This window comes from Hibiscus syriacus, unplaced genomic scaffold (genome assembly GCF_006381635.1).
Source record: "Hibiscus syriacus cultivar Baekdansim isolate YM2019G1 unplaced genomic scaffold, ASM638163v2 tig00013960_pilon, whole genome shotgun sequence".
In the NCBI taxonomy this organism is placed as follows: domain Eukaryota; kingdom Viridiplantae; phylum Streptophyta; class Magnoliopsida; order Malvales; family Malvaceae; genus Hibiscus; species Hibiscus syriacus.
The window spans coordinates 949,717-976,328 of record NW_024062312.1 but is presented as its reverse complement, the minus strand read 5'-3'; the positions used below and the strand labels follow the sequence as shown (position 1 = coordinate 976,328).

Sequence of the window (26,612 nt, the reverse complement as noted above, 5' to 3'; positions counted from 1 at the left end):
ATCGGGGACATGTTTGTATTTTTTAATTTTTTGATGGTTTCTGTTTTTTTACCTGAAAATTTTGTTTTCCCAAACTCCAGAGAAATCAAATTAAGAGCAAAAAGAATATGGATTCTGGGTTTATTTTCCCTTTTTTCTTTTTGTTTGTTGGTTTTCATTGTGATTGTTAATTGTTTGTTTTATGTTCCTTTTTTCTAGGGAATGAAGATGGGTTCTCCATAGATAAAATCCAAGTGTTTGGATTGCAAGGAATCCAAAAGGAACCATTGCTATTGTGGTTTTCTGAATTGGATTGGCGTTGGACATTGTAATTTACCAACGACAGGTTTGTATTTTGCATGAAGATTATGTGTTTGATTAATGTTCTCAATGACAAGGATCCGACGATTTTGTTTATAAAATGATGTTTCCAGATCAGGAGAGATTTGGGGCTGTTTGATTCTGGTGCTTCAATCTCCAGAATTCGGACAGCACCATTTGTGTTCTATAGCAATGGAGGAATTCAGACAAATCGGTGAGGTTTTGGGAGGTTTAAGAGCTCTCATTGTCTTACAAGACGAGCTTCAAATCAATCGACGACAGTGCCGTCTGTTGTTGGATGTCTTCGGTCTGGCTTTCGATGTAATCGCCGAAGAGATCAAGCTGAGCCTGAATCTCGAAGAAAAGAACTCGAAATGGAGTCCCCTCGAGGGCCCTTTGCGAGAGCTTCAAAGAATCTTTAAAGAAGGGGAGTCGTATGTGAGACAATGTATGGACAAGAGAGAGTGGTGGGTTAAGGCAATTAATCTCCATCAAAACAAGGACTCCGTCGATAATCACATCCACAATTTGCTTTGTCATTTCCCGGCAGTCATCGAGGCCATCGAGATGGCCGGAGAGATTGCAGGGCTCAACCAGGATGAGATACAAAGGAGGAGAGTTACACTTGCAAGGAAGTACGATGCCGAATGGATTGATCCGAAACTTTTTCAGTTCCGGTTTGGAAAGCAGTATTTGATCCCTCGAGAGATCTGTAGCCGGTTCGAGAGTGCGTGGAGGGAGGATCGATGGAACCTTGTCGAAGCTCTGAGGGAGAAGAAGTGTTCGGATTCGGTAACGAAAAACCAAGAGCAGCTCGCTGGCTTGTTAATTCGGAAAATTATCGGATCAGAGGCTTATAATGGTAAACTTTTCCCTGGTTCAATCTTGTACGGAGGGGATTACCAAGTAAGGCGAAGATTAGGGGGGCAATATAAGGAAATCCAGTGGTTGGGAGATAACTTTGTGTTGAGAAGCTTCTTTGGGGATGTTGAACCGTCGTGTCCCGAAATCACGACATTGCTCTCACTTACTCATCCGAATTTACTGCAATACCTTTGCGGATTTTACGACGAAGAAAAGAAAGAAGTGATGCTTGTTCTCGAACTGATGAACAAGGATCTTGGTTGTTATTTGAAGGAGAATTATGGTTCGAGAAGGCGGATCTTGTTCCCTCTTTATGTTTTGGTCGATCTTATATTTCAGATTGCAAGAGGAATGGAATATCTGCATTCAAAGAAGATTTATCATGGAGAGTTGAACCCTACTAACATCTTTCTAAAAGCTAGGAACACCGAAGGCTGTTTCCAATTGAAGATCTCGGGTTACGGTTTATCCGATGTCAAGCCTCGTTCATCCCCGAACGCATCGCCAAGGAGGTATGAGCCCAACCCTACCATTTGGTATGCTCCGGAAGTTATGCTAGAACAAGAGAAAACATGCAATGGCTCCTCCGTTTTTAAGTACTCAGAGAAGGCAGATGTGTACAGTTTCGGGATGCTTTGCTTTGAGCTTTTGTCTGGAAAACCGCCATTCGAAGGACATGAAGAGAAGATGAGTATAAGTATCATTGCAGGGGAGAGGCCTCTTTTTCCCTGTACAGCGCCAAAATATCTTGTCAACTTAACGAAAAAGTGTTGGCAAACGGATCCGAATCAGCGACCGAGTTTCTCATCAATTTGCCGGATTTTGCGCTACATCAAGAAGTTCCTTGTGATGAACCCCGGCCATGATCATCCCGAAATGCAATGTCCCATTGCAGATTATTGTGAGATCGAGTCATGGTTTGCAAAAAGATTCACTGCAAATAGGACTTTCAATCCACTTTCAGTTGCACAAATTCCATTCCAAATGTTTGCTTATCGGCTCGCTGAGAAAGACCGAACAGTTATGAACGCAAAGGATAAAAACAGCGAGTTAACGAGCCAAGTGACCTCTACTTGCAGAGATGACAATGTTTCTATAATAGATGATCCATCGACAGGAACAAGTGATAGAACGTCCATTGGTTCTGATGTCAAATCTCGTGGTTCGGATACCAAGTCTGTTTATTCGGATGTCAGGTCATTCTACAGCGAGGTTCCGGAAAGGCGACCGATCCAACTTCGTACACCACCGAAGAGACAAATTTCCACCAAGACTCCAGAGAAGAAAGTTGTAAGCACAAAGAGAAACACTAACGTGAAGGCCAAGAAAAGTCCAGGTTAGATGTATCACTTATCACTTTCTTTTCCAATCATGGTGTTTGGGTATATATAGTTGAGGTTATACATACTATGTGGGGATAATGAACTGAACAATTTATTCAACAATTGTAGGGGTATCAAATGGACCATCTACTAGATCATCGGCATTGAACCGGGTACATAGTGCTGGGATAATCCGAGAAAACCGCTCGACGTTCGTTTCAGCTTCCTTCACTAGACCCCGGCATCGAATGACAGCAGCAACACCAGGCCATACCTCAGATTAGCAGCATTTAATCAACATAATGAACAGGATTGCCTCAAGAATTTCCACAATGCATATCGAGACCAAACGGGACAACTTACACAACCATCGATCTCGAACCCTGTTTGCAGCGGACGGCAATCTAGCAGCAACAGCAACAGCCATTGGCACCCATTAATCACCATAAAAAACAAGAATGTCTAACGAACGTGTTTAAAAAATATATTTAATCAAACATTACTTATACATTTTTATAAAATTAGTTATGTTGAATGTGTTAATGTGACGGTTAATAAAATTAATATAATTATACATTTATATGAAAATACGTGACACACAGCACCGGTCTCCAAGGAGTTAAACATCCCTCTACCACTGCGCCAGTAGCAATTTTTAGCTAATGTTTCACAACATTTAATATTTAACTTATATTATAAAGAAGACGAAAAATAAAAGGAAAACAAAGTAACAGCAAAACAAATCTCATAGCCTATTACGAAATATAAAAAAACTTATAATTTAAAATAAATATTATTAGCTAATTAAAAATATTAAATTTAATTTAAAATATAAAATAATAAATTTATTTTTGTTTTAAATCTTATTTTAACTACATTTTTAAATATATATATATATAACATGTATTTAATTATTAACTAATAATTGCATCTGGTGGCTAAGTTTTTTTTTTTTTATATTTCATAATAAGCCAAGGTTTGTGTCGTTAAACACTAGTTCATACCAGATTAAAAAAATAAATTTAAGATTTGTACAAGATTAAAATTGACTTCTAATTACACATTTTAATTATATAATCCAATAAAAATTAATTAAAATATAAATGATTCGTATACTTTTGTTTATAAAAAATGATATTATTAATTAATAATTAAATACATGCTAATAATTAGTTAATAATTAAATACATATTATATGTATTTTAAAATGTAGTTAAAATAAGATCTAAAATAAAATTTAATATTTTAATTAATTAATAATATTTATTTTGAATTGTGAGTATAAGTTTTTTTACTATATTTCATAATAGATTAAGGTTCGAGTTGTTGGCGCAGTGGTTGAGAGGGCTGCATAACATAGTCTGTATGAAACTGATAATATGATATACTTAATGTATAAATGGAGTTACATATTTTATATAATTAGATAATTAAATTTATTTAATTTAAAATTATAATTAATTTAATAGAATATGTAAGTAATAAAGACTAAATATGTAAATATATCGATTTTATTAAGAATCGAGAATTTTAAAACATTATATATAAAATTGAAAATTTGATATACTTTATGTTTGAAGGGAGTAATTAACTCTTTGTCTAATAATTGCATTGTGATGATTGTTTTTTTTAATATAAAGGAGGCAAAATCCATTACAATTAACTATTTAACAGAGGAAAATGAGGTCCACAGGGGATGTCTTAGGTACGACAATCTTAATATACGACTAAAGAAATGTGCTACCAAAAATGTTAATATTTTTTAACATTTCTGATAAAGTGCTACCTAAAACATTATTTTTTTTCTACCGAAAATGTTAATATTGGGCGCTACCTAAAATGTTTAACATTTTCGGTAGAGCGCTACCTAAAACATTATTTTTTTCTACCAAAAATATTAATATTGGGTTATACAGAAAATTAGTTAGTGAAATTAACATTTCCAGTAAAAAAATAATGTTTTAGGTAACGTTTTACCGAAAATGTTAAAAAAATATTAATATTTCCGGTAGGACATTTTCTTAGCCGTATATTAAGACTGGCGTAAAGCAGAACTACCCAGGACCATAGGAATCCATATGAATAATTTCCAATAAAACAGTTTAGTAGTTATCAAAAATAGTAAAGGAAACTTTCGGAGAAAAGTTCGCAACATTTGCTTCTCGATATATCATCTTCATGACGATTGTTTCTTTAATTGTTCTTATTTATAGTTTGTTGAACGTTGACGATACCTTCAGGGATTGACCTAGGCGGGGACGTTCCTGAAAATCTAAAATTAATATATATTTTAAATTTTTTTCTATGTATTTTCTGTTGAAAATCTATTTTCGCCATTAAAATTTTATAAGTTCAAGTTCGCCTCCTCTAACATAGAATATTGCGTCCGTCCCTGCTTACCTTAGATATAACATTTGATTTGAATGAAAATGGGTTTCGAATTCAGCCTTCTATTCTTATTTAGTCTTTTGGGAAGATATGTTAATCATTGATTTGGACGCATTAATCTTATCCTAGATTATTTTAGGTCACATGGTTCACCGATTAACCCGACTTATATAGATTTTGTTTACGTTTAGGTTTAGATTTTAGGTTAATTTTGTTTAACCATAAATTTATAATTGAGTTTTGTAAATATATATTGTATATAAACTTTTTTTATGTATATTTATTTTATATATAGACTTTGATATACTACTTAGAGCTTCAAAAGGATGTTAGGACAACGCTATAAACATGCTATGTATACCGAGACTTTATATTGGTAAGGTATCTCCTATAAATAAACAAAGAGAAAATAACCTTAGTGATCAAAAATCTCAGATAATATACGATTTTGACCATTTTTTTTTTGTATTTGCGAAAATGACCAACAAAATCGCAATGCGATCTTTTCATTTCGCATTGCGATCTCCACTATCGCAAATTCGCGTTGCGATAGTTAGAAATCGCGTTGCGATTTTCCATTTCGCGTTGCGATAGTTAAAAAAAAAAGATTTTGTTTCTTAAGAATTTTCTCTAAAAAGATAGTATCCGCGCAGACGTGTCGAAGATACGTATTACCACGACCACGACCACGACCACGACCACGACCACGACCACGACCACGAGACGAGACGGCGGCGGCGATAGCGCGCGAGAGTCCCCTTGTTCTCTATCACTCAACAAGGAAGTGGGAAAGCCAAGCCTTAAATACCATTCACAATAGTGTTTCCAATACTATGTGGGATTTGAGCATTACCAACACTTGTTCCCAATACTATGTGGGATTGAGCCTTAAATAGTGATATTATTTTTGAATGTTTTACTTAAAATTGCAATAATCGCGATTGATTGTAGATTGACTTTTAATTATGACATATTTAATCGTATAATACTAATGCAATTGGTTGCTGATTCAGTTGTTTTAAGGTGCATGATTGTTAATTGTTTCCTGAATAATCACATTGTATTGGAAACAAGTGTTGGTAATGCTCAATCCCACATAGTATTGGAAACACTATTGAGAATGGTATTTAAGGCTTGACTTTCCCATTTCCTTTTTGAGTGATAGAGAACAAGGGGGACTCTTGCGCGCCGCCGCCGTCGTGGTCGTGGTCGTGGTGTCGTGGTCGTGGTAATACGTGTCTTTGACACGTCCGCGCGGATACTATCTTTTTAGAGAAAATTCTTAAGAAACAAAATCTTTTTTTTAACTATCACAACGAATTTTCGCAACGCAACAACAACTGTAGACTATCACAACGAATTTTGAAAATCGCAACGACAACTGTAGACTATCGCAACGCGAACTGGAAAATCGCAACGCGAAATGCAACGCGAATTTGCGATAGTGGAGATCGCAATGCGAATTAGAGATCGCATTGCGATTTTGTTGGTCATTTTCGCAAATCCAAAAAAAAGTTGATCAAAATCGTATATTATCTGGGATTTTTGGTCACTGAGGTTATTTTCTCATAAACAAAACCACTTTGTATCCTATGGCTACAATTACATAAAGAGGACGACTAGGATTTATGGTCTAGATGTACTATTACCAAGGCCTAAAATGAGAGTATCATTTGATAAATGAAAACAATTTAAGTAATAAAGTTTTAATAAATATTGAATTTGTATAATAAATTATTTCATATATATATATATATATATATATATATATATATATATTTGATTGAAAGTCGTTAGTTTTATTAAAAATAGAAAATATCCAAAATTACAATGAAGATTTACAAGCATAACCGTAAACATAAAATATAATTATGACATTTTCTTATTACCATTGAGACAAAAACCAGTCACCTAGATCACTTAAGGACCAAAGAAGGAAAATGTTAAAAAACGTAACAAAAAAAACTCGAATAAAATAAAGATACGAACGAATATGATTGTATCAGTAAACGAACCACCAAAGGAGATGAAGCTACTAAAAGACCACCGACAAATCACAAATCAGAGTCAAACGACGTGGGAAAATTATCTACGAACGCAAAAAATGTATCTAAATCAATTTGAGGGTCCAAAGTAAAGAAGATCATCATGATAACAACTAAGCGCCATCTTGATCAGACATGACGATGTCAAATCAAACCCTGAGAAAAAAGATAAACAAAAATAACGACAAAAAACTGTAAGTTATCAAAAGGTAAAGAAAAACATGTCACAAAGACAGAGTTAAACGTACCATAAAGGTACAGAACATGTCAAAAAAATAATTACTCTTATTAATAAAACTAAAAAAAACTGTGGGCGACAACTAGCATTAAAACTTGTGTCGCCACCAGTTAAACAAAATAAAATAATAAAAAGTTGGATTGTTATTTGATATATTATTAAAACTTAAGTATTGAATAATTATGTTATCTAATAATTATAAATTTTATTTTTGAGTTTAGTAAAAACATATATTTTTAATAAATAGAGATAAGTACATGATAATATTATTTAAACTTTTTAGTCTATAACAACTCACACACATCATGCAGGGGCAATTATTCAAATCCAAACTGGTTGAAAAAAGACATTTTTCATTTATCACTAAGATCATTTAATAAATTCTAATAAAAATATGAACGACGATATTGACATATCATAATAAAATAATATAATGTCATCATTGAGAAAATAAAAACATCATGTCAGTAATTCTGTTAATTTTTTACCAGTATAGTTCTAAAATTGAAATTTAAACTTAAAATTATGTATGATTTTGGGAGAAAAAATATTTAAATACCAAACTTATCATTTCCCCTTATTCATGTTTATTGATATATGAATCAGTTACCTGATTATTACTAATTTAATATTAACATTTTTTTATTTAATTTAAAGTTAATTAAGACAAGACCAAAAAAACAAAAGCGCGGGACATCAAACACGTGGGCCAATGTTGGAATTTTAAAAAAATAATCACGTGCAATAATTTTAATATAAAGATAAAAAAGACTTATTGGATTTGTTATATTTTTTAACAAAATTAGTAAAAAATTATCAAAAATATTATTATTTCTATCGGTTTTGTTAGTATTGGGCGTTTTACCGGTTTTATTAACAAATCCGATAAAACACTACCAGTTTTGTTTTATTTTTTTCTACTAATTTTGTTATTATTGATCACTTTACCGGAATTTTTAAAAAATATTAATGATTTAGGAATAAATAATAATATTTTAATTAATTTTTTATTAATTTTATTAAAAAAATAATAAAAAAATTAATAACGCATTTTCATAACCGTATATTATAGGTACCGAAAGTTTAGGCAATTATATTTGAATCGACGAAATTATCGCGTCCCCCCCCCCCCTCTATTGGCTATAATTTATTAGTGTAGTAATAAAAACCGAAATCAAAGGGCAATTGATTCAAAAGAGGCGCCAAAAAATTCATTCTCAGGGACCAGCCAGCCCAAGACAAATCCTCCACCCTAAAACAATTAAACAGAGCAAATCAGTGAATGATTTCTAGGGTAAACTACATGTTTAGTACCTAAATTATCACTTTTCTTTCGTTCTAATACCTAAACTTTCAATTTTTTCACAAACACACATAATATTTACTTTTTGTTTTATTTTAGTACCCCGTCTTTAACTTTTTGTTTCATTTTAGTACCTAATTTTTTAACGGCGGGTGTTCTAAAATGAAACAGAAGGTAAACGTTAGATATAATTCTGAAAAAAATAAAAGTTTAGGTACTAAAACGGAATAAAAGTAATAGTTTAGGTACTAGATGTGTACTTCACCCTAATTTATTATTAATCTTGACCTATTTTTTCCGAATATTTTATCACTTGTCACTGCATTTTGATCCGCAGAAAGAATATTCTCCTTCAGTCTCCAGGTAAGATTTGTTTTCAATCTAATTTTCTGATTAAACGGAACAAAAGAATTTCAACGGTTGAGGGCAGAGTTTCAAATCGCGGTCACGGTCGCGTTTTCGGTTATTTCTTTCTATTGTGATTGCGGCCGTCACGGATGCTATTGGGCGCTGTTACGGGTGTAGCGGAAGGCAGCACTACTACGAAATCACGGGCGCTAACGCAGTAGTGGACGTTATTTGAAACCATGGTTGTCGGTGAGATCGGGATAGAAAACGAAGAGAAAATAAGTTTGAATTTGTTTCGTTCTAAAAAAATAGTCATATTCAGGTTGATTTAAATCTTGTGATTAGATAAACATTTGATGGTTGGGTTAATCAAATGGTGGCCGCAACTGTCATGTTTGAGATTCAACAGGGTGGGGGCTGGCTGCTTTTGCTTTAAGAAAATGACATCGGTTGAATAATTGGGGTTCCCCGTTAATGAATTCTTACTGCAGATAGGTCAAGTGTGTACATTGGTTGAAGATTCTCAAATTTTCAAATCCATTTTTCTTTTTCAGGACATCGAGTTGCTAATGTTTGTTCTTTGTTGTGTTTGACACGAAGAATGCCTTTTTTTTCCCCTTCCATCGTTTATTTTAATATTTAAAAAAAAAATTTAAAATTACTATATCGTGACATGTTTCATTTAATGGGATAAAACTAACGTCATTGACTACTTGAGCACCTAAAAGGATAACGTTTGTGATTTTAGACACTTGTATGTAGGGATGGCAAACGGGTACAATTTCGTGGATTTTGCACCGCACCCGCTCCAATTGGGGTGAGGATGGGTATAATTTTAGTGGGTAGTGGGCGGGTGTGGATTTAGAAAGTGGTACCCATCGTGGGTAGTGGGCGGGTAATGGGTTTGACACCTTACCCGCCCCGCATCCGCCCACCCCACATCCACCCGCCCAACTAAATATCCATTACGTTTTGGACATTATGAATTTAGGTGTAATTTTAGATACTAATTTATAAATCCTAATATTGTATAAGATATAACTTGTTATTTAACTAAATATTAGGGATAAGTTAAGTTTATGCATAATTTTTTTTCCTTTCAAACCTCTCATTTTCATTATTGCGCCGATCTTCAAAGGCAGTCTGGGTTCTACGTATTTCTCAATTTCATATGTTACTATCAAGTTTCTGTTGATCTTCAAATGATGTTGGATTTTATGGTGTTTTTGGTATAAAGGATTCACTGTCTTAGGATGTTGGAAGGGATTGCATAATAAAATACTCGTTTTTTTAGTTAAAATGTCGAAATCTTATATCAATATGCATGCATTGATACTGGTTGGAACAGTTCAAAACTTATCGAAACTGTGGAAACGTACTGAAATTCGGATTGGAATGGAGCTTAGACTACTTGATATCAGTTTAGGGTAAAATGAGTAAGTACTAGTTTTATTTATGTGTTTGTTGTTTATGTATAACTTAAGTTTGTTGTCAAGCGGGTCTAGTCGGATACATCTCTAGTTGGATAGTGAGGATGGATTTGAGAATGTACCTGCGTGAGCGGATGTTGATTTGAAAATTTTTACCTATCATGAGTAGTGGGCGGGTGGTAGATTGAAAAATATTAGATGGATATGGGGATGGAGAGGGATATCTACACCCGACCCGCCAGTTTGCCATCCCTACTTGTATGTGTCAAATAAAAGAAGTATAAAATCTGGACGAATTGCTGTATATTCATGAATAACAAATGTATACAAGGTACATATATATACAACTTGTCTAACCGCCCTGAAGCATATACTGTTCTGGATTAATGGACCATGACCGAGTCTGGAAATTCCCAGACTGGCGCTTCAAATGTCGAAGACGAGCTCGTTTCTGCCGATGGCATCGATACAGATAAGGCTAATGAAACCGGACAGACGAATATGGATGTGATGTTAGCAGATGTTGGTAAGGAAAACGAGTTGTTGAAGGAGAAGGTTTCGAGTTCCGAAGAAAAGCCGAAGCTGTTGAAAGCCAGGCGGAGCTCGAGACGAGACTCTAGCGAAAGCATTTGAGAAGCTGAAGTATTGTTGGGTAGGAAGACGAAAAATGGGTAGCCGTTAGAGCGCTCTGCCAGTCGATCGACAATCACAACGGCTGCTATGATCGATTCAAGCCTCAGAAACAAGAAGTTTGAATTTTGTTTTATCCCCCACTAAAATTAGGGGCGCTTAATGCGTTAAGCGACTCTTGAGTAGTTCGAATTCAACTCGGTCAAAGTTCGATAAAAATCTAACTCCGGTTGACTCGATTTGAACCCGAGCTCGACTCGAGACCTTAACAAATTGAGTCGAAAAAAGTCCAATTCAACTTCATCTTGTTAATTTTTTATATAATATTTTAGAAGTTATCTTAAAAAATTATTTCACACCCTCAAAAATCAAACTTTATTTATTATTTTAATATATTTATAGAGGGTTACTTTAGAGTTTTTCCTATTAATGTGGTGTATTGAATTCATCTGATCATCTCTTGTGACGAGAAATTGAAGGGCATAACTGAAATAAAATAACAAAGGCAAGGGCAGTTAATTATTATCAGCATAAAGGAAAAGTCCATTCCGTCCCTTATTTGGTTAAAAAAAAAAGAACATACAAGAATTCTTTTTGCCATTTATCAAACAAAAAAAAAACTCTCTCCGTTTTTCAGATTCTTCGTCTTAATCAAGTTTTGAAGCTCTGATTCTGAGGTAATCTTTGTTCGTCGACTGATTAATCATCACTTACTTCGTTCCTTTGATTACTTAAAACTTCAGTTTCAATAAAAAAATGAAGTTCGATCGGTTTTTGTATTTGAATTTTAGTTCAATTGTTCCTCTCTTTTCTTTTTCATGCAATGAATTTGTACTTTGATTAACTTCTTTTCTTTATCATAAGATTAGCTTAGATCTTTTCTTTATGCTTTGGAGTTCTATGTGGTTTTTGTTTTCCAACTCCTCCACTGAAAACGAGTTGAAAGATGAAGAGTTTATTAGATGATGATTTCCGGTGCAAGTCAAAGGACTTTTTCTTTAAACTTTTCCAGATTTTATTCGTTTCAAAGTTACAACTCGTATCAGTATCAGCGTCGATTCGATTATTCATCTTGAACTTCAATATTTCACTCTTTTAATTTGAGAAAAAAGAAATCGAAATCTATTTGTTTTTGCAGAAATTTAGCAAAGCTTCCGATACAAGATTGAGAGACGAAGGTTACGAGAAAGTCTCGGATCTCAGGTGAGAATAGTGCCAAATTCCTACTGCTATTCCTCAACTGTTTTTGAGTAATTGAGTGACGATGATTCACTGGCCTTGACTTGTACGTATGAATTGGAAAACAAAAATGAATGAACAAAAGGAACAGCTCACTTTTTTTGTGTGGCAATAATGTCTGTCTTTTATCGTTTCCATACCGAAACAACTTTCTCCATTTGTGGCGTGGGTTATTGCATTCCCAGTGAATGTGATGATGATGTGTCGCCACGCCAAACTGGAATCGTACCCGCCACTTTACTGATCATTTGCTCCTTAAAAAGATAAGTTTAGCTGTTTTTCTTAATAATCTTCCTTGTTATTGTTATGCTGCTGATTGACTGAGTGTGGATCTCGATTATGGGTTAGATCTGTTGAATAGATTGAATTCTGAATATATTATATGTTTGATTTTATTTAAATAATTTTAAATGTAAAAAAGGAACTGATAAATTAAGTAATTTTCTGTATGCTGAATAATAAAAGAGTAGGGATAGTACTGAAGATGCATACGTTCATTATGTGGACCCATGTTCTACTACGGGCCCAAAATCTTATAATCATGTTCCTATATTTTGTCTTATTTGATAATTTTGATGCTTAGATTTAATACACAAGTTCCCCAACTTTCCACTTGAGAGGAAAAAAAAAATCGGTTTGAGATCTTGCCATTTTAAGTTGAATTGCCCAATAGTTTGGATTTGATTTTCGTTTTTTAGAAAGTAGCACTCCGTTCATTGATGGTGACTTGGTGTCAAGTTCACGGCGATATTAGGGCTATAAATGAGACGATATAGATCGTGAGCTACTCAAGATTGACTCGATCAATACTTGATAAATATTTGACTCAAATGGACTTGACTCGAGCTCGATTCAAGTTCTTAACGAGTCGAAAATAAACTATTTGATATTCAACTTAAAAAGTTCGTGAGCAATTCGAAAAAATTATATATTAAATTTAAAAAAAATTAAATTATTAGTGATATTAATATTTATGTGTTTATTTTTTTAAATGTAGTAGAAGATTTTCATCTACTTAAGGTTTAGATTCGAGTTTGAGTTTGAGCTTCAATTGAGTTAAGTTTATTTTTTTATTTCGAGTTCTGGTGAGCTTTTTGAGCTTCAATTCATAATTTCGAGTTCGAGTCGAGCTTGAAAATTTTAGGCTCGCAAGTTTTCAAGCTGAGTCGAACTCTATTTTAGAGTTTTCGAGTCAAGTCTAGCTCAGCAATACTCAAGCTTGACTCGGCTAGTCTTAGCCAAGACTCTTTAATATAGGGGGAGTGAGTTTGGAAACATGAATACCAGAAAATGCCATCACTTTTTTAGTCAATATAATACCAGTATACTTTTTCTTAAATTGTTTTAATTAAGTGCTTAATTGGATGATTAGTAGTTTAGGGTTCTCATGACACTATTTGTTTGCAACTTCTGCAATCAATCTTCTCTAGCTAGGGCTGTGTTGTATTGTCTTTGGTTGGCATAATTTGAAACTAATTACAAAGTATCCTTAATTATTCCCTTTTCAGGTTTCATGCTTGAGATGGAGATTGCACCGTCTTCATGCCCGCTTGCTGAGTAAAATTGGTAGGTAATCTGACAAGAGATGACCAGGCATCGTTTTAGAGAGTCTATAAAGTCCTTCTTTGCGTATCATGTCGATCCAGAAAGGGATGAGCAGCTTAAAGGAAGTAAAATAGGTAATTTTCTACATCTACTTTTATTTCTTTTGGGTGCAATTTCTATTTCACTGGTTACTTTGACTGCTCTTCATTATCTTGACTACTCATGCTCGACACCCTTGTTCCAGACATTTTCGAACATGGGTTTAACATGGTTTTCAACTTTTGATTTGACCATATTACACTTTTTTTTTTATTTCTAGGCCCTCCAAATGCCCATATTACACACTTGAGTCTGAGTAACATAGACTTGAAATGGCACAGGCGGTTTAACATGGTTTTCAACTTTTGATTTACCTTTTCTAATCTCAAGTGTAAAATCCCTTCACTGCAGAAATTGATGAAAATGTGGCAACAATATTGAAGCTCATTAAGGATGAAGATGCTGAAGAAAATGGAGTTCCAATAGCCAACTCCAAGAAGGAACCTCTTGTTCGGTTAATCGAGGATTTCCACGAACACTACCAGAACCTCTATGCACAGTATGATCATCTCACAGGGGAGCTGAGGAAAAAAGCTCATGGGAAACTAGATAAAGATTCATCCTCTTCGTCAAGCTCGGAATCAGACTCCGATAGCTCTACAAAAAATGGGGGCAGTAAAAATGGAATCTTGGAGAGAGAATTTCATGCAATAGATGAAGGCATTAAACAAGAACTTGAAGCTGCAAATCTGGAAATTGCTGATCTTAAGCGGAAGCTGGCAGATACAAGTGAAGAAAAAGATGCTTTGAATTCAAATTATCTAGCTTCTTTAAGCAAGGTGCAAGAAGCAGAGGAAATCATCACAAATCTAAAGCTTGAATCTGAAAGATCAGAGAGTGAAAAATCAAAACATGTGGTTGAGAATGAAGAGCTGAGGCAGAAGCTGGACACTGCTGCTAAGATGGAAGCCGAGGTGAACCAAAGATTGGAGGAGTTGCATAGAGAAAACAGTCAATTAATTATAGAGAAAGAGGCCTCTGTTAAAAGAATTGAAGATGGCGAGAAGCTTGCAGAAGATCTTAGGAGAGAAGTTGGTTTGCTGAAGGAGGAAAATTTAACTTTAAAGCAAGAGCTAGACAGTGTCAGAGAGGAAGTTTTCAGTGTGCAGCAACAGCTGGAATCTTCGGAACAGCGAGCTTCGGGAGTGAGCCAGAGTCTTAATGCCACGATGGAAGAGAATAACTCATTGAACTCGAAGCTCTCTGAGGTTTCAAATGGGATTCAGCTGGCACAGGGCACAATACAACGACTGATGGCTGAAATTAGTCAATCGAAGGCGGATCTGGGTGACAGAGAAAAGGAACTTGTGATGCTCAAAGAATTGCATGAAGTGCATGAGAACCAATCATCTGCTAAGATAAAAGAAGTAGAGGCACAGGTGACAAGCTTGGAACTCGAATTGGAACAATTGCGAACAACAAACAGAGATATGGAGCTTCAGATAGAGAACAAAGCAAGTGAAGTGAAACAGCTGGGAGAGGTAAATATAAGGCTGCAATCCCAAATTTCAGAACTCGAGATGATGTCAAAACAGAGAGAAGAAGAACTTTTGACTCTCTCAAAGAAATTCGAGGACAATGAGAAAGAATCGATGTCTAGAGTGGAAAATTTGACAATTCAGATCAGCGATCTGGTAGCGGACTTGGAGTCACTACGCACACAGAAAGCTCAGTTGGAAGAACATATTGCATTGAAAAGTGATGAAGCATCAACTGAAGTCAAGAGCTTGATGGATCAAATAAATACCTTGCAGCTGGAGATGGAGTCCCTGCATAGCCAGAAAGCAGAGCTGGAAGTTCAGCTTGAGAGTAAAACTCAAGCTATCTCAGATTATGTGATTGAGATAGAAAAGGCGAAAGAAGAGATATTAATCATGACTGAGGATCAGCAAAGAGTCCTGCAGGAGAACGAGGGTTTGCTGACACAAACGAAGGAACTAGAACTTGAGGTCAATTATCTAAGGAATCAGAAAGGTGAATTGGAAGAGGACTTAAGAACTAAAATCGAAGAGGACGGTCAGCTGAGGGAGGAAAATAGAGTACTGCAGTCCCAAATTTTAGAGCTCGAGATGATATCAAAAACGAGACATGAAGAACTGTCGACACTCACAATGAAGTTTGAGGATAACAAGAAAGAATCATTATCTAGAGTGGAGAATTTGACATTGCAGATCAACAATATGGTAGCAGACATGGAATCATTACGCACCCAGAAAGCTCGGTTGGAAGAACATATTGTAGTGAAAGGCGATGAAGCATCGACTCAGGTCAAGAGCTTGATGGATCAGATAAATACTTTGCAGCAGGAGCTGGGGTCCCTGAATGACCAGAAAGCAGAATTGGAAGTGCAGCTTGAGAGGAAAAACCAAGATATATCAGATTATGTGATCGAGGTAGAAAAGACAAAAGAAGAGATAGTAAGCAAGACCGAGGATCAGCTAAGAATGGTGCAGGAGAAAGAGGGTTTTTTGACACAAATAAACAAACTAGAATTTGAGTTAAATTCTGTGAAAAATCAGAAAGGTGAGCTGGAAGAGGGCTTGAGAACGAAAATTGAAGAGGACGGCAAGTTGAGGGAGGAAAATACAGCACTGCAATCCCAAATTTCAGAACTAGAGATGATATCAAAGCAGAGACAAGAAGAACTTTTGATTCTCACAAATAATTTTGAGGACAAGGAGAAAGAATCATTGTCTAGAGTGGAGAATTTGACAATGCAGATTAATAACCTGCTAGTAGACATGGAGTTGTTGCGGACTCAGAAAGCTCAGTTGGAAGAGCATATTGTAGTAAAAGGCGATGAAACGTCGACTCAGGTAAAGAGCTTGATGGATCAGATAAATACATTGCAGCAGGAGCTGGAGTCCCTGCATAGCCAGAAAGCAGAACTTGAAGTTCAGCTTGAGAGTAAAACTCAAGTTGTTTCAGATCTTGTGATTGAAATAGAAAAGTCAAAAGAAGAGATAGTAAGCAAGACTGAGGATCAACAAAGAGTTCTGCTGGAGAAAGAGGGCTTGCTGGCACATACGGAGGAACTAGAATCTGAGGTCAATTCTCTTAAGAATCAGAAAGGTGAACTGGAAGAGGACTTGAGAACGAAAATCGAAGAGAACGGCCAGCTGAGGGAGGAATTGGTGGGTTTACAAAATCAAATCTTTGAATTAGAGAAATCATTGGCAGAAAAAGGGCTCGAGTTCAATGCCCTAGTGGCACAGGTCAAAAACTTGCAGCAGGAGTTGGATTCGTTACAGACCCGGAGAAATGAACTAGAGTTGCAGCTTGAGAGAGAGAAACAAGAATCATCAGAAAGATTGATCGGGTTTGAGAACGAGAAGTCCGGACTGGAAAGCCAAATTAGCAATCAGCAGAGAACACTAGAAGAACAGGGCGAGGCCTATAAGAAGTTGGCTGAGGAATACAAAGAGGTTGAGGGCTTATACCAAGAGTGCAAGGCTAATCTTGAACTTGCGGAAAGGAAACTGAAAGAATTGTCTGAAGAATTCCATATAAACATCGAATCTAAAAGTCAGGTGGCAGCTGATATGAAGCAAATAGTCGAGAACCTCCGACGAGTATTTCAAGCAAAGGAATATGAGAAAAATGGCCTCGTCAATCAGATTGCAGATCATCAAAGAATGCTAAAAGAACAAGATGATGCCTTTAACAAGCTAAACGAGGAATACAAACAACTTGAAAATTCATTCGGGGAGTGCAATGCAACCATTGAATTCACAGAAAAGAAGATGCAAGAAATGGCAGGAGAGCACAATACGAGCATTCAATCGAAGGATGAAATAGTTGCCGAGTTGGAGCAAACCATTGAAGACTTGAAAAGAGATGTAGAAATGAAAGGAGATGAGCTCAGTAGCTTGGTTGAGAAGGTCAGCAATATCGAAGTTAAGCTCCGGCTGTCAAACCAGAAACTTCGAGTCACGGAACAATTGCTAACCGAGAACGAAGAGAGCTACAGAAAAGCGGAAGCAAAATACCAGGAAGAACAAAGACTGCTTGAAGAAAAGGTCTCAACATTGTCTGGAATAATCGTCACGAATAACGAAGCCTATAGCAGGATGATCAAAGATATCTCTGAGAATGTGAATAGTACATTGATTGGATTCGAATCAATCATCGATAAATTCGAAAAGGGGTGTAGAAACTACGAGCATCGCATCGAACAAACATCGAAAGAGCTGAAGATCGCAAGGCGTTGGGTTGAAGAGACGGAGAGTGAAAAGAAACGGCTAACGAATGAAGCGACCAACATGATCGGGCAACTGAAAGCTCTGAAAGAAGAAGAATCTACGCTTCGAGAGCAGGCGGAGAAACTACGGATTAAGGCACACAAGGAAGAAGGCGAGAAGGAGAATCTGGTGAAAGCCGTGGATCAGCTGGAGAAGAAGGTGGAATTGTTGGAGAAGATGATGAAAGAGAAGGATCAAGGCCTACTTGGACTGGGAGAGGAGAAGAGGGAGGCCATCAGGCAGCTGTGCTTGTGGATCGATTATCACCGCAGCCGCTGCGATCATCTCAAAGAAATCATGTCTAAAACTATCAGAGTCCAGAGGACAGCCTAGAGGTATTCTTCTTATTTCTCATATTGTCCATTGGGGTCTTACTTTTCATTATTTCATTGTTTACCCCCTCTTTTTTTAATAAGCATTCTCAGGTATTGTGTGTTTAGTCAGTTTGTGTTTCATAAAACTTAGTTTGCCTGTAAAGATAAACATACGGTATAACCGTTTATTAGGGGAAAATATCGGTTTTTGAGCATATCTTCTACATAGGGGGTCAATCAACGTAGTTTGCAAATAAAATTATATTTTTGTTAGTTTGTTTATTCTTTAAGGTGTCATTTTATTTATGTCTGTATAATTTTTTAACATTTATGTTCATTAGGGATGTATTTGATTCGGTTTAATTTTTCATTAAAATATGAATTGGACCGTATTGTTGAGTTTTTAAAAATTGAAACCGAAACAACCAAATGGCAAGTTTGGTTTTGCGATTTTTGATTGTTCACTATTTTTTAAGCTCAACCTAAAAAAACAAATTTAAAACTTAAATCGAGTGTAAATATATAAATTTAAATTTATAAAAAAAGTATTATTTAGTTTTAAGATTTTATTTATTTAATTTTGTCTTATAATAAATTCAAAATGAATTTATTTTGGATATTTATTTCTTTTTTTCAATTCGGTTTTATTCCGGTTCAAACGGTTTCTATATGAAAAAACGAAACCAAATTGAATTGTATATTTATTGTGTAAAACCGAATCGAAACCGAACAGTAAATTGAAAAAATCAAACCAAATTGAACTGCATAGTTTGATTTGGATTGATTTTTTTAGTTTTCTCAGTTTTGTTACTTAACCTTAATACTCATGTCCATTTATTTATTTTTAGAAATATTTATATCAGTTCGTTTATTAAATGAACATAAAAAAATTATTCATACTTATTTATTTAAATTAATAAATAGACTTTTATACAAATGATTTACGAATATTTCAATTACGTTGGTTTATACCCGTACAGTCCTATATTAGGGAAAATTCTAGAATGCATGCTCGAAATGCACCACTAATTTTGTAGGGTAATATTTTTAAAAGGTCAATTTATTATACTAAAATAATCCTTTTGAACATTGAATTTTTAAAAGTTACATAATATCTCATTCAATCCCTAAGTTGTATTACAAAATGAATATCACATCTTTAATTATCATTTAAGGGATAACATAACATGTTAAATTAATAAAAAATTACATTCGAACAATCAATTGTAAACTAAATTTCATTTTGATATTTTTAATATTTCGAAGTAATAATTCTAAATATCAATTTTTTAAATATATATACATACATATATGAATTCACGATTCATTTTTAAAATTTATAATTTATAATTTTTGAGATCTAACAATTTCAGTTATAAAAAAGAAATATTTTTTTATTACATAATATGATTCAATTCTTTAACTTTTGTTTAATAGTTTAAATATGATTTTAAAAATATATTTATGATTTCAAAAATAAATTTTTGAAAATCCATATATTTAAAAAATATTTGTATATTTTTTTTGAAATTATTACTTAAAATTATTGAAAATGTTAAAAATAAAATTTTTGTCACAATTGATGGAGCAAATGAGATATTTTTATTAGTTTAATATGTGATATTAGCCCTTAACATACTTAAATGTCAATATTTTTTTAATGAAATCTAAAATTTAATATTCATTTTATAATTTTCTAAAAATTAAATGACTATTTATAAATTTATATCAATATATATCGGTTGGTGCATGTAATGTACACTCATTTTCTGTATAAGAATCATTATCCTAATTAGCAAGAATCTCCCAAACGACTCAGCATCAGAAGACGGCATTCTCGCAAGCGAACAATCTTCAAACATCGGCTACTCCGTAATAGTCGTCGGATAATCATTCAAAACAGAAGACGGTGACGGCGATGTCGCCGATTCGTTGGTTAATTCATCGCCAAAACCCAAAGGCGGCGGCGAACTAGACAAAGTTAGCTCGGGAACTCCGGCATTATTCTTAGCTTTCTTCTCCCTTTTCACCTTTTTGACAAATGGCTTGAACCTTAGCGTCCACCGTGTTCTTCAAAGCGTTCAGCTTAGCACGGTCCGCAAATCCCAACTCGTTCACGTCCTTCGTGTTTGGGAAATTCAACCTCGAGTACTCTCCTCGAAGCTTATACGCGGCGCGATCGTAGGCATAAGCGGCGGTTTCGGCGGTGTCGTAAGTGCCTAACCAGACACGCACTCTGTTTCGCGGGAGTCTGATTTCAGCTACCCATTTGCCCCATTGCCTATGTCTCTGTATAGCTTCTTCTTTCGAGGGCTCAAGTAATTGGTCGTCAATGGAGGGTTTTTGTACCCTCTGTATTCTCGGCAGAATTTTTGGAGGAGATCTCGTTGCCGGAGATAGACCGATGAACCTAACGGCTCGTTAATGGCGGTCGACAGCGGTGGACGATGTGAGAAGAATGTATCTAACTTATTCGTGCCGCCTGATAATATGACCTGTGATAACGATGACCCAACATCGACGACATTGTTGAATCCAATAGAATGGTTGATTCCTCCCATTTTTTTCACTTGATCTTCAAAAAACTGTCCCTTTTTCCTTTTTAAATTCAAAAGGAAACACAGAGAAACCTTAAGATGGCAAAGAACCCAACAGGGATTAGGTATGATTCTTTTGCTTGAAACAGAGATGAAAGGAAAATGGAAGCTTAACAATGAAGAAATGAACATAACATGGGTTTTCCTTTTTAAGGTAATCAGCATTGGTGTGGAGAGGTGGAGACGGGCCGAAAAGTGTTTGTTCTTCGTCCACGATTAGTTGGAGGACGATAATATTGTGTAGGTGAACGTTTTTTTTTCTAAAGACGATGAGTAAACTTACCTAGTGCATCCTCAAAAAGTATGGACGACTTTCCATTTTTATTGAACCATGAAATATATTCAGGTGAAATTATTAAACCAGTTTTTGAAATATAATGGCGAACGAGAATGCGTTCATACAAATCTCTTCATTATCCGCTCTTTGTGTTTTCTCTCTACTCACCACCAGATTTGCCTCTTCTATTATGGTTATGCATATTGTCGAAGCTCACGGGTACTACCCGAATAAACTGTGTGAAACCAAACTGACGAAGCACACGGTCACTCGGATGCCACTAAATAGTAGCGTAACAGATAAGAGGCATAACCGCAAGCCATTTGTCTAATGTACAACTCAAGTAGGGTGTGATGCAAGCTCTCGGGTCTTCATTCCTATAAGGCATCTATCGGAACTGTAAAAAATATATTTATTATCAACATTTAAATGAGATTCTAATTATAACGATAATTAAATAAAGGAATTAATAATTAAAAGCGCACATCTGAATTTGTTTTTTACTTTATTAATAACCCTACGTCTTCTAATTGATAATAATTATAGGGGTAAACTATAAGCTTAGTATCCCAACAATTATCACGATGGTTTTTTTATTTATTATCACATATTTAATATAAAAAAAATATTTTAATTAATTATATAATAAAAAATAAACTTATTTATAAATAAATAAAGTGTTGAAATTACCTTAGTAAGAAGGAGAGAACAAATGGCTCGTTCACGAACGGACATAAAATACATGTGATACCACACCCAATATTGTATAAAAATGAGACAACTGTCAACATTATTTTTGTTTTAATTCGTCATTCGATACATTTCTCAAAAGGAAAATACTAAAACTGTCGACCCTCAACTGAACCTGTTGGCTTCTTCAAAAGTAACAAACTGACGCAACCACATAACATGAACTTGGTTGCAAGATTTGTTGAGCATCAAGATCCCTCCTATGAGTGGTAAAAAATATATGTCCGAGCAACTATTTTTTGTCCCCTCTTCATAACAATTTTCATCCTACTCTCGAAAATTGGTTTGAATCCATGTTAATGAGATTCAACCATTCGTTGAACGAATTTAAGGACTTTCTTAGATACTCAAGGTACACATGCCAATAATAACATGTCCATCTACCTGGAGTTCTAGTTGCATTGAAACATCTTCCAGAATAATGGCGTACTCCCTACACGGAAGATGGAACGTGTGTGTCTCGTCCATCTACCGGGAGTTCTAGTTGCATTGAAACATCTTCCAGAATAATGGCGTACTCCCTACACGGAAGATGGAACGTGTATGTCTCTGTTCTCCACATCTCGACTATTACAGAAATGAGGGTGGATTGAAGTTTATAGCCCCCAATCATTTGTGATACATACCCAAATCCATCATATGCTAAATAATTCCAAATACAAGGCAATACGATTATCTTAGTATTATGAATAAACACTTCCAATATACAATCATTATCATGTATGATTAAAAAATTAATATATTAAAATTTGAAATATTTAATAAAAATAATAAAAATTAAATAATAATAATTAACTATTTACAAAAAAAATTAATAATTTTTTTATCATATTCAGTATATGAGATGAAATGTGATTTTCATTAAATTATAACGTGTCTTTCATTTTATAACTGTACATATTTAAAAAATAATAACGACTAAAATTAAGTAAAAAAGTTTCGAGCTCGAGGTGAGCTTCGATTTTTTATTTTGAGTCGAGTTTGAAAATTTTAAGCTCTCGAAGTTTCGAATCGAGCTTCATTTTTTATTTTAAGTTAAACTTGATAATTTTAACCTTATCAATTTTCGAGTAGAGTTGAACTCAATTTTAAATCTTCTAAATTAAATCTAACTCAATAATATTTGAAATTGACTCGATCAGTTTTCTCGATTAAACAAACTTTTTTATCTTGTAAAAAAGGTGTAGTTATTCATTTTCGAGTTTAAATTTAAATTACATCTTTTATATAAAATAAACAAATTATGATTAAAAACCATTTTAAAACAAACCAAACGACATGGGCTGCTTCCTCCACCACAAATCAGTACTTTGACGTGACGAGTTTCATACACGGCAGAAAATACCATAAATCTCAAAATAAAAGTGTATGCGCACTATTTTGAAAAAAATAATTGAGCTGCCTTATTGAGGAAAAAGGTTTTTTGACCCAATAGAATAACCCGGATTTTTATATATTTCTGTATACATTATGCTCGAATTTAAGATCTCAATAGAAAATAATTATCTCTTAATTATTGAAGTCATTTGATACGTACAAAACATAATATATTTGAAGGTTTTATGTCTCAGTCAAGCAATACAACCATAACTAATGTTTCAACAAAAATCTTCAATTCACCCAAAGCATCATTCCACTCGTAGAAACGTAAAATCAAAATATTCTTCATATGCTAACCCAAAAGTTAGAGAGACATAAAATCAATGCAAAGATCGAAAAACTTCTCTTATTTTTTATTACCCTCTTCACAATGTTTAGCTTCTTCAACAGTCTTAAACATGTAAATCTTGCTCGAGACATTATGGGAAGATCCATCCAAATAAAAAAATGATAATTTTTTTGTCATATTCTTTCCATAATCTCGACAATCAAAGAACATTCTCTCACTAGGAATGGCAACGGGGCGGGTTTTGCTCTCTCCGTCCCCGAAATGAATCCCGTCCCCACCCCGTTCCCCATCGGGTTCTTTTATCGAGGCACCCCATCAGATATTTTTTTGCGCCGTCCCTGAACACAACCTGAAAAAATTCCCGAACCCAAACTCGAAAAATATTATATATTATATATAAAATTAATATAAAAAATATAAAATATTATATATATATATATAATCGGGATGGGGTGCCCTGAACCCGAACCCGAAAAAATCCCCGAATTTTACCCCGATACCCGATCCGACCTGACCCAAACTTAACCCGATTTCGGTTTCCCCCCTCGGGTTCGGATCGTTTTTTCATTTCTATCTCTCACAAATTTCATTTGTCCATTAAGTGATCACCTTAATTGGGTATCCATTATTGTGAAGTGGAGCATTTATGGTGTTTTCATCTTCACCTTATTAAGATTTCTTTTAGAGAAAATAACCTCAGTGACCAAAAATCACATATAATATACGATTTTAACCAACTTTTTCCGGATTTGCCAAAATGACCAACAAAATCGCAATGCGATCGCTAATTCGCAACGCGATCTCCATTATCGCAAATTCGCGTTGCATTTCGCGTTGCGATAGTTGGAAATCGCGTTGCGATGGTATACAGTGTCGTTGCGATTTTCCCAATTCGCAATGCGAATAAGTAAATCGCAATGCGAATTGGGAAAATCGCAATGCGATACTGACTATCGCAATGCGATACTTACTATCGCAATGCGATAATACAAAATCGCAACGAGATACTGACTTTCGCAACGCGATTTACATAGCGCCATTCGTATTAATGCGTATTTTTTTTTTCAAATTCCAAACACGAATTTTTTCTTAATAAATTGGAAACTGAACCGTCCACAGTAATCGCAACTCATAACCTCAAACCCAAAATCACAACACTCAGTCCCATCTCCATCTCTCACTCTCTACGACGAAATCTGTCCCCATCTCCGAAGATTTCCGTCCCCATCGCCGGCGAAATCCCTCACAACCATTCACAGTCAAAAATCCCTCACAATCATTCAGAAATGGAAAATCAACCTTCGAGGGTTAGTTTTTTTTTTATTTTGAAATTTTTGCATTATTTTAGGTTTTTCATATTGAGATTGATGATAAGTTTACTGGTAATTTCAATAATAGATTAACCATTTCACTTAGATTTCTTATTAAATTCATTCGATTGCTGCCAATACTGCTAAACTGTTTAGCCTGTGAAGTTAGTATTTGTCTTTGTTTTGTCTTTTGGTTGAAGTAATGCAGAAGAAGAATAGTTTCGAGAATGAAAATCGCAACGCGGAAATAACTATCGCAACAAGAGAATCGCAACGTGAAATAAAAAACGCAACGCGAAACAAAAATCGCATTGCGATTTTCATTTCGCGTTGCGATTTTTATTTCGCGGTTGCGATTTTCATTTCGCGTTGCGATTGTCTGGTCGCGATAGTCATTTCGCGTTGCGATTCTCTCGTTGCGATTCTCTCGTTGCGATAGTCATTTCCGCGTTGCGATTCTCATTATCTCGTTGCGATTTTCATTTCAACCAAAAGACAAAAACAGTGTTGCAAATTTTAGTTTAAAGAATAAACTACTATTTATGTTTATTGTTTTGTTTTTGGTATATCTTGACAGTGTAGTTTTTGGTATATCTAACTTGGTATGTTTATTGTTTTTTTGTAGAATTTTTTTTCGGCTTCATTGACATTAAGGAATAAAGTTAGCCTAGCCACTACAATTGCTTCGAAGCTTTCACCTGCACAAAGAAAATTGTTTGAAGAAACCTGCTTCGGGCCATGGCTGAGAGTACAGCATCAGGGTGGAGATGCTAGTTTGACCCATTTGTGGCTTCAGACCATGACTAGCGATCTACCCGACAGTATACAACGTGGTGAGGAAGAGATATGGTTTCATTTTCCACCGGCGTATACTTGTTTTGGGCGGAAGGAGTTCTGCTTAATCACTGGTCTACAATTCGGACACGATGATGTAGGCCGGTACACTCGTCATATCACCCGCCCATCATGGTTATCCAGGGTTTTTCCTGATGAGTCAATAGAGAAGCCGAACTTACACGTCGACGACATGAAGAAATTGTTTAATAAGAAAGATGGTTTTACTCGGATGAATGACGTCGATGTTGTCCGAGTATGCCTTCTACTACTTTTGTATGCCGGCTTTTTAGGCAGAGAGGCCAGACAACCTATTCCTCAGGAGCTAATATTATTGGTAGAGGACCTAAATGCATGGAATCTGTTTCCGTGGGGTTCGTATATATGGAAAGCTACCTGGACTAAGTTGTCGTCTGCCTTTGATGACCGCAAAAGTTTGCGGGGCGATGGGTCGAAATACACTTTGTCAGGCTTTGTTTGGGCCTTTAAGGTAAGAATTTCTATATAATGTTTTCAAAATTATAATTAATTATTTAACAATTATTAATGTTTGTTATTATATTGTTTGTAGATTTGGATATTCGAGGCCTTTCCCGCCATGAAGACATATGCAATAAAAACTTCAAATGATATTCCCAAGGCTGTTTCCTGGAAGAGGAAACGTCTGTTGGATTGAGAAGACTTAATACCATATGCGACAATAAATAATGTAAGTTAACACAAATACTATCATATATAAACAAGTTATTAATAGTAGACGTTTAACTTTGTTTGAGTTTTTATATTTTTAGGAGGCTAACATTCCATTAATGAGACTGACACCCACGGAGGCTGAGCTTGCCACTGATTGGTGGCAAGCTAGTCAGCGT

General features: G+C 35.0%; 2 protein-coding genes and 1 pseudogene across 4 annotated transcripts; 2 read left to right on the top strand and 1 right to left on the bottom strand.

Annotated features, from left to right (window-relative positions):
• Positions 1-417: 417 nt before the first annotated feature.
• On the top strand, positions 418-2,924 carry LOC120206691. The gene is made up of 2 exons (XM_039206269.1): positions 418-2,500; positions 2,616-2,924. Exons 1-2 carry the CDS (start codon positions 493-495, stop codon positions 2,768-2,770), a joined length of 2,163 nt encoding a protein of 720 aa, XP_039062200.1. The 5' UTR covers positions 418-492; the 3' UTR covers positions 2,771-2,924.
• An 8,531-nt stretch (positions 2,925-11,455) lies between these two features.
• LOC120206690 (COP1-interactive protein 1-like) lies at positions 11,456-18,547 on the top strand. Of its 3 annotated transcripts, XM_039206268.1 has the most exons (6): positions 11,456-11,545; positions 12,007-12,071; positions 13,616-13,786; positions 14,103-14,816; positions 14,859-15,082; positions 15,326-18,546. In XM_039206268.1, exons 3-6 carry the CDS (start codon positions 13,693-13,695, stop codon positions 18,323-18,325), a joined length of 4,032 nt encoding a protein of 1,343 aa, XP_039062199.1. In that variant the 5' UTR covers positions 11,456-11,545; positions 12,007-12,071; positions 13,616-13,692; the 3' UTR covers positions 18,326-18,546. The 3 variants fall into 3 exon arrangements, with proteins under 3 accessions (XP_039062199.1, XP_039062198.1, XP_039062196.1); XM_039206267.1 differs by having other exon boundaries at positions 14,103-14,821; positions 14,864-18,547; XM_039206265.1 differs by having other exon boundaries at positions 14,859-18,546.
• Positions 18,548-20,094: 1,547 nt separating this feature from the next.
• LOC120206583 lies at positions 20,095-20,867 on the bottom strand (annotated as a pseudogene).
• Positions 20,868-26,612: the final 5,745 nt, after the last annotated feature.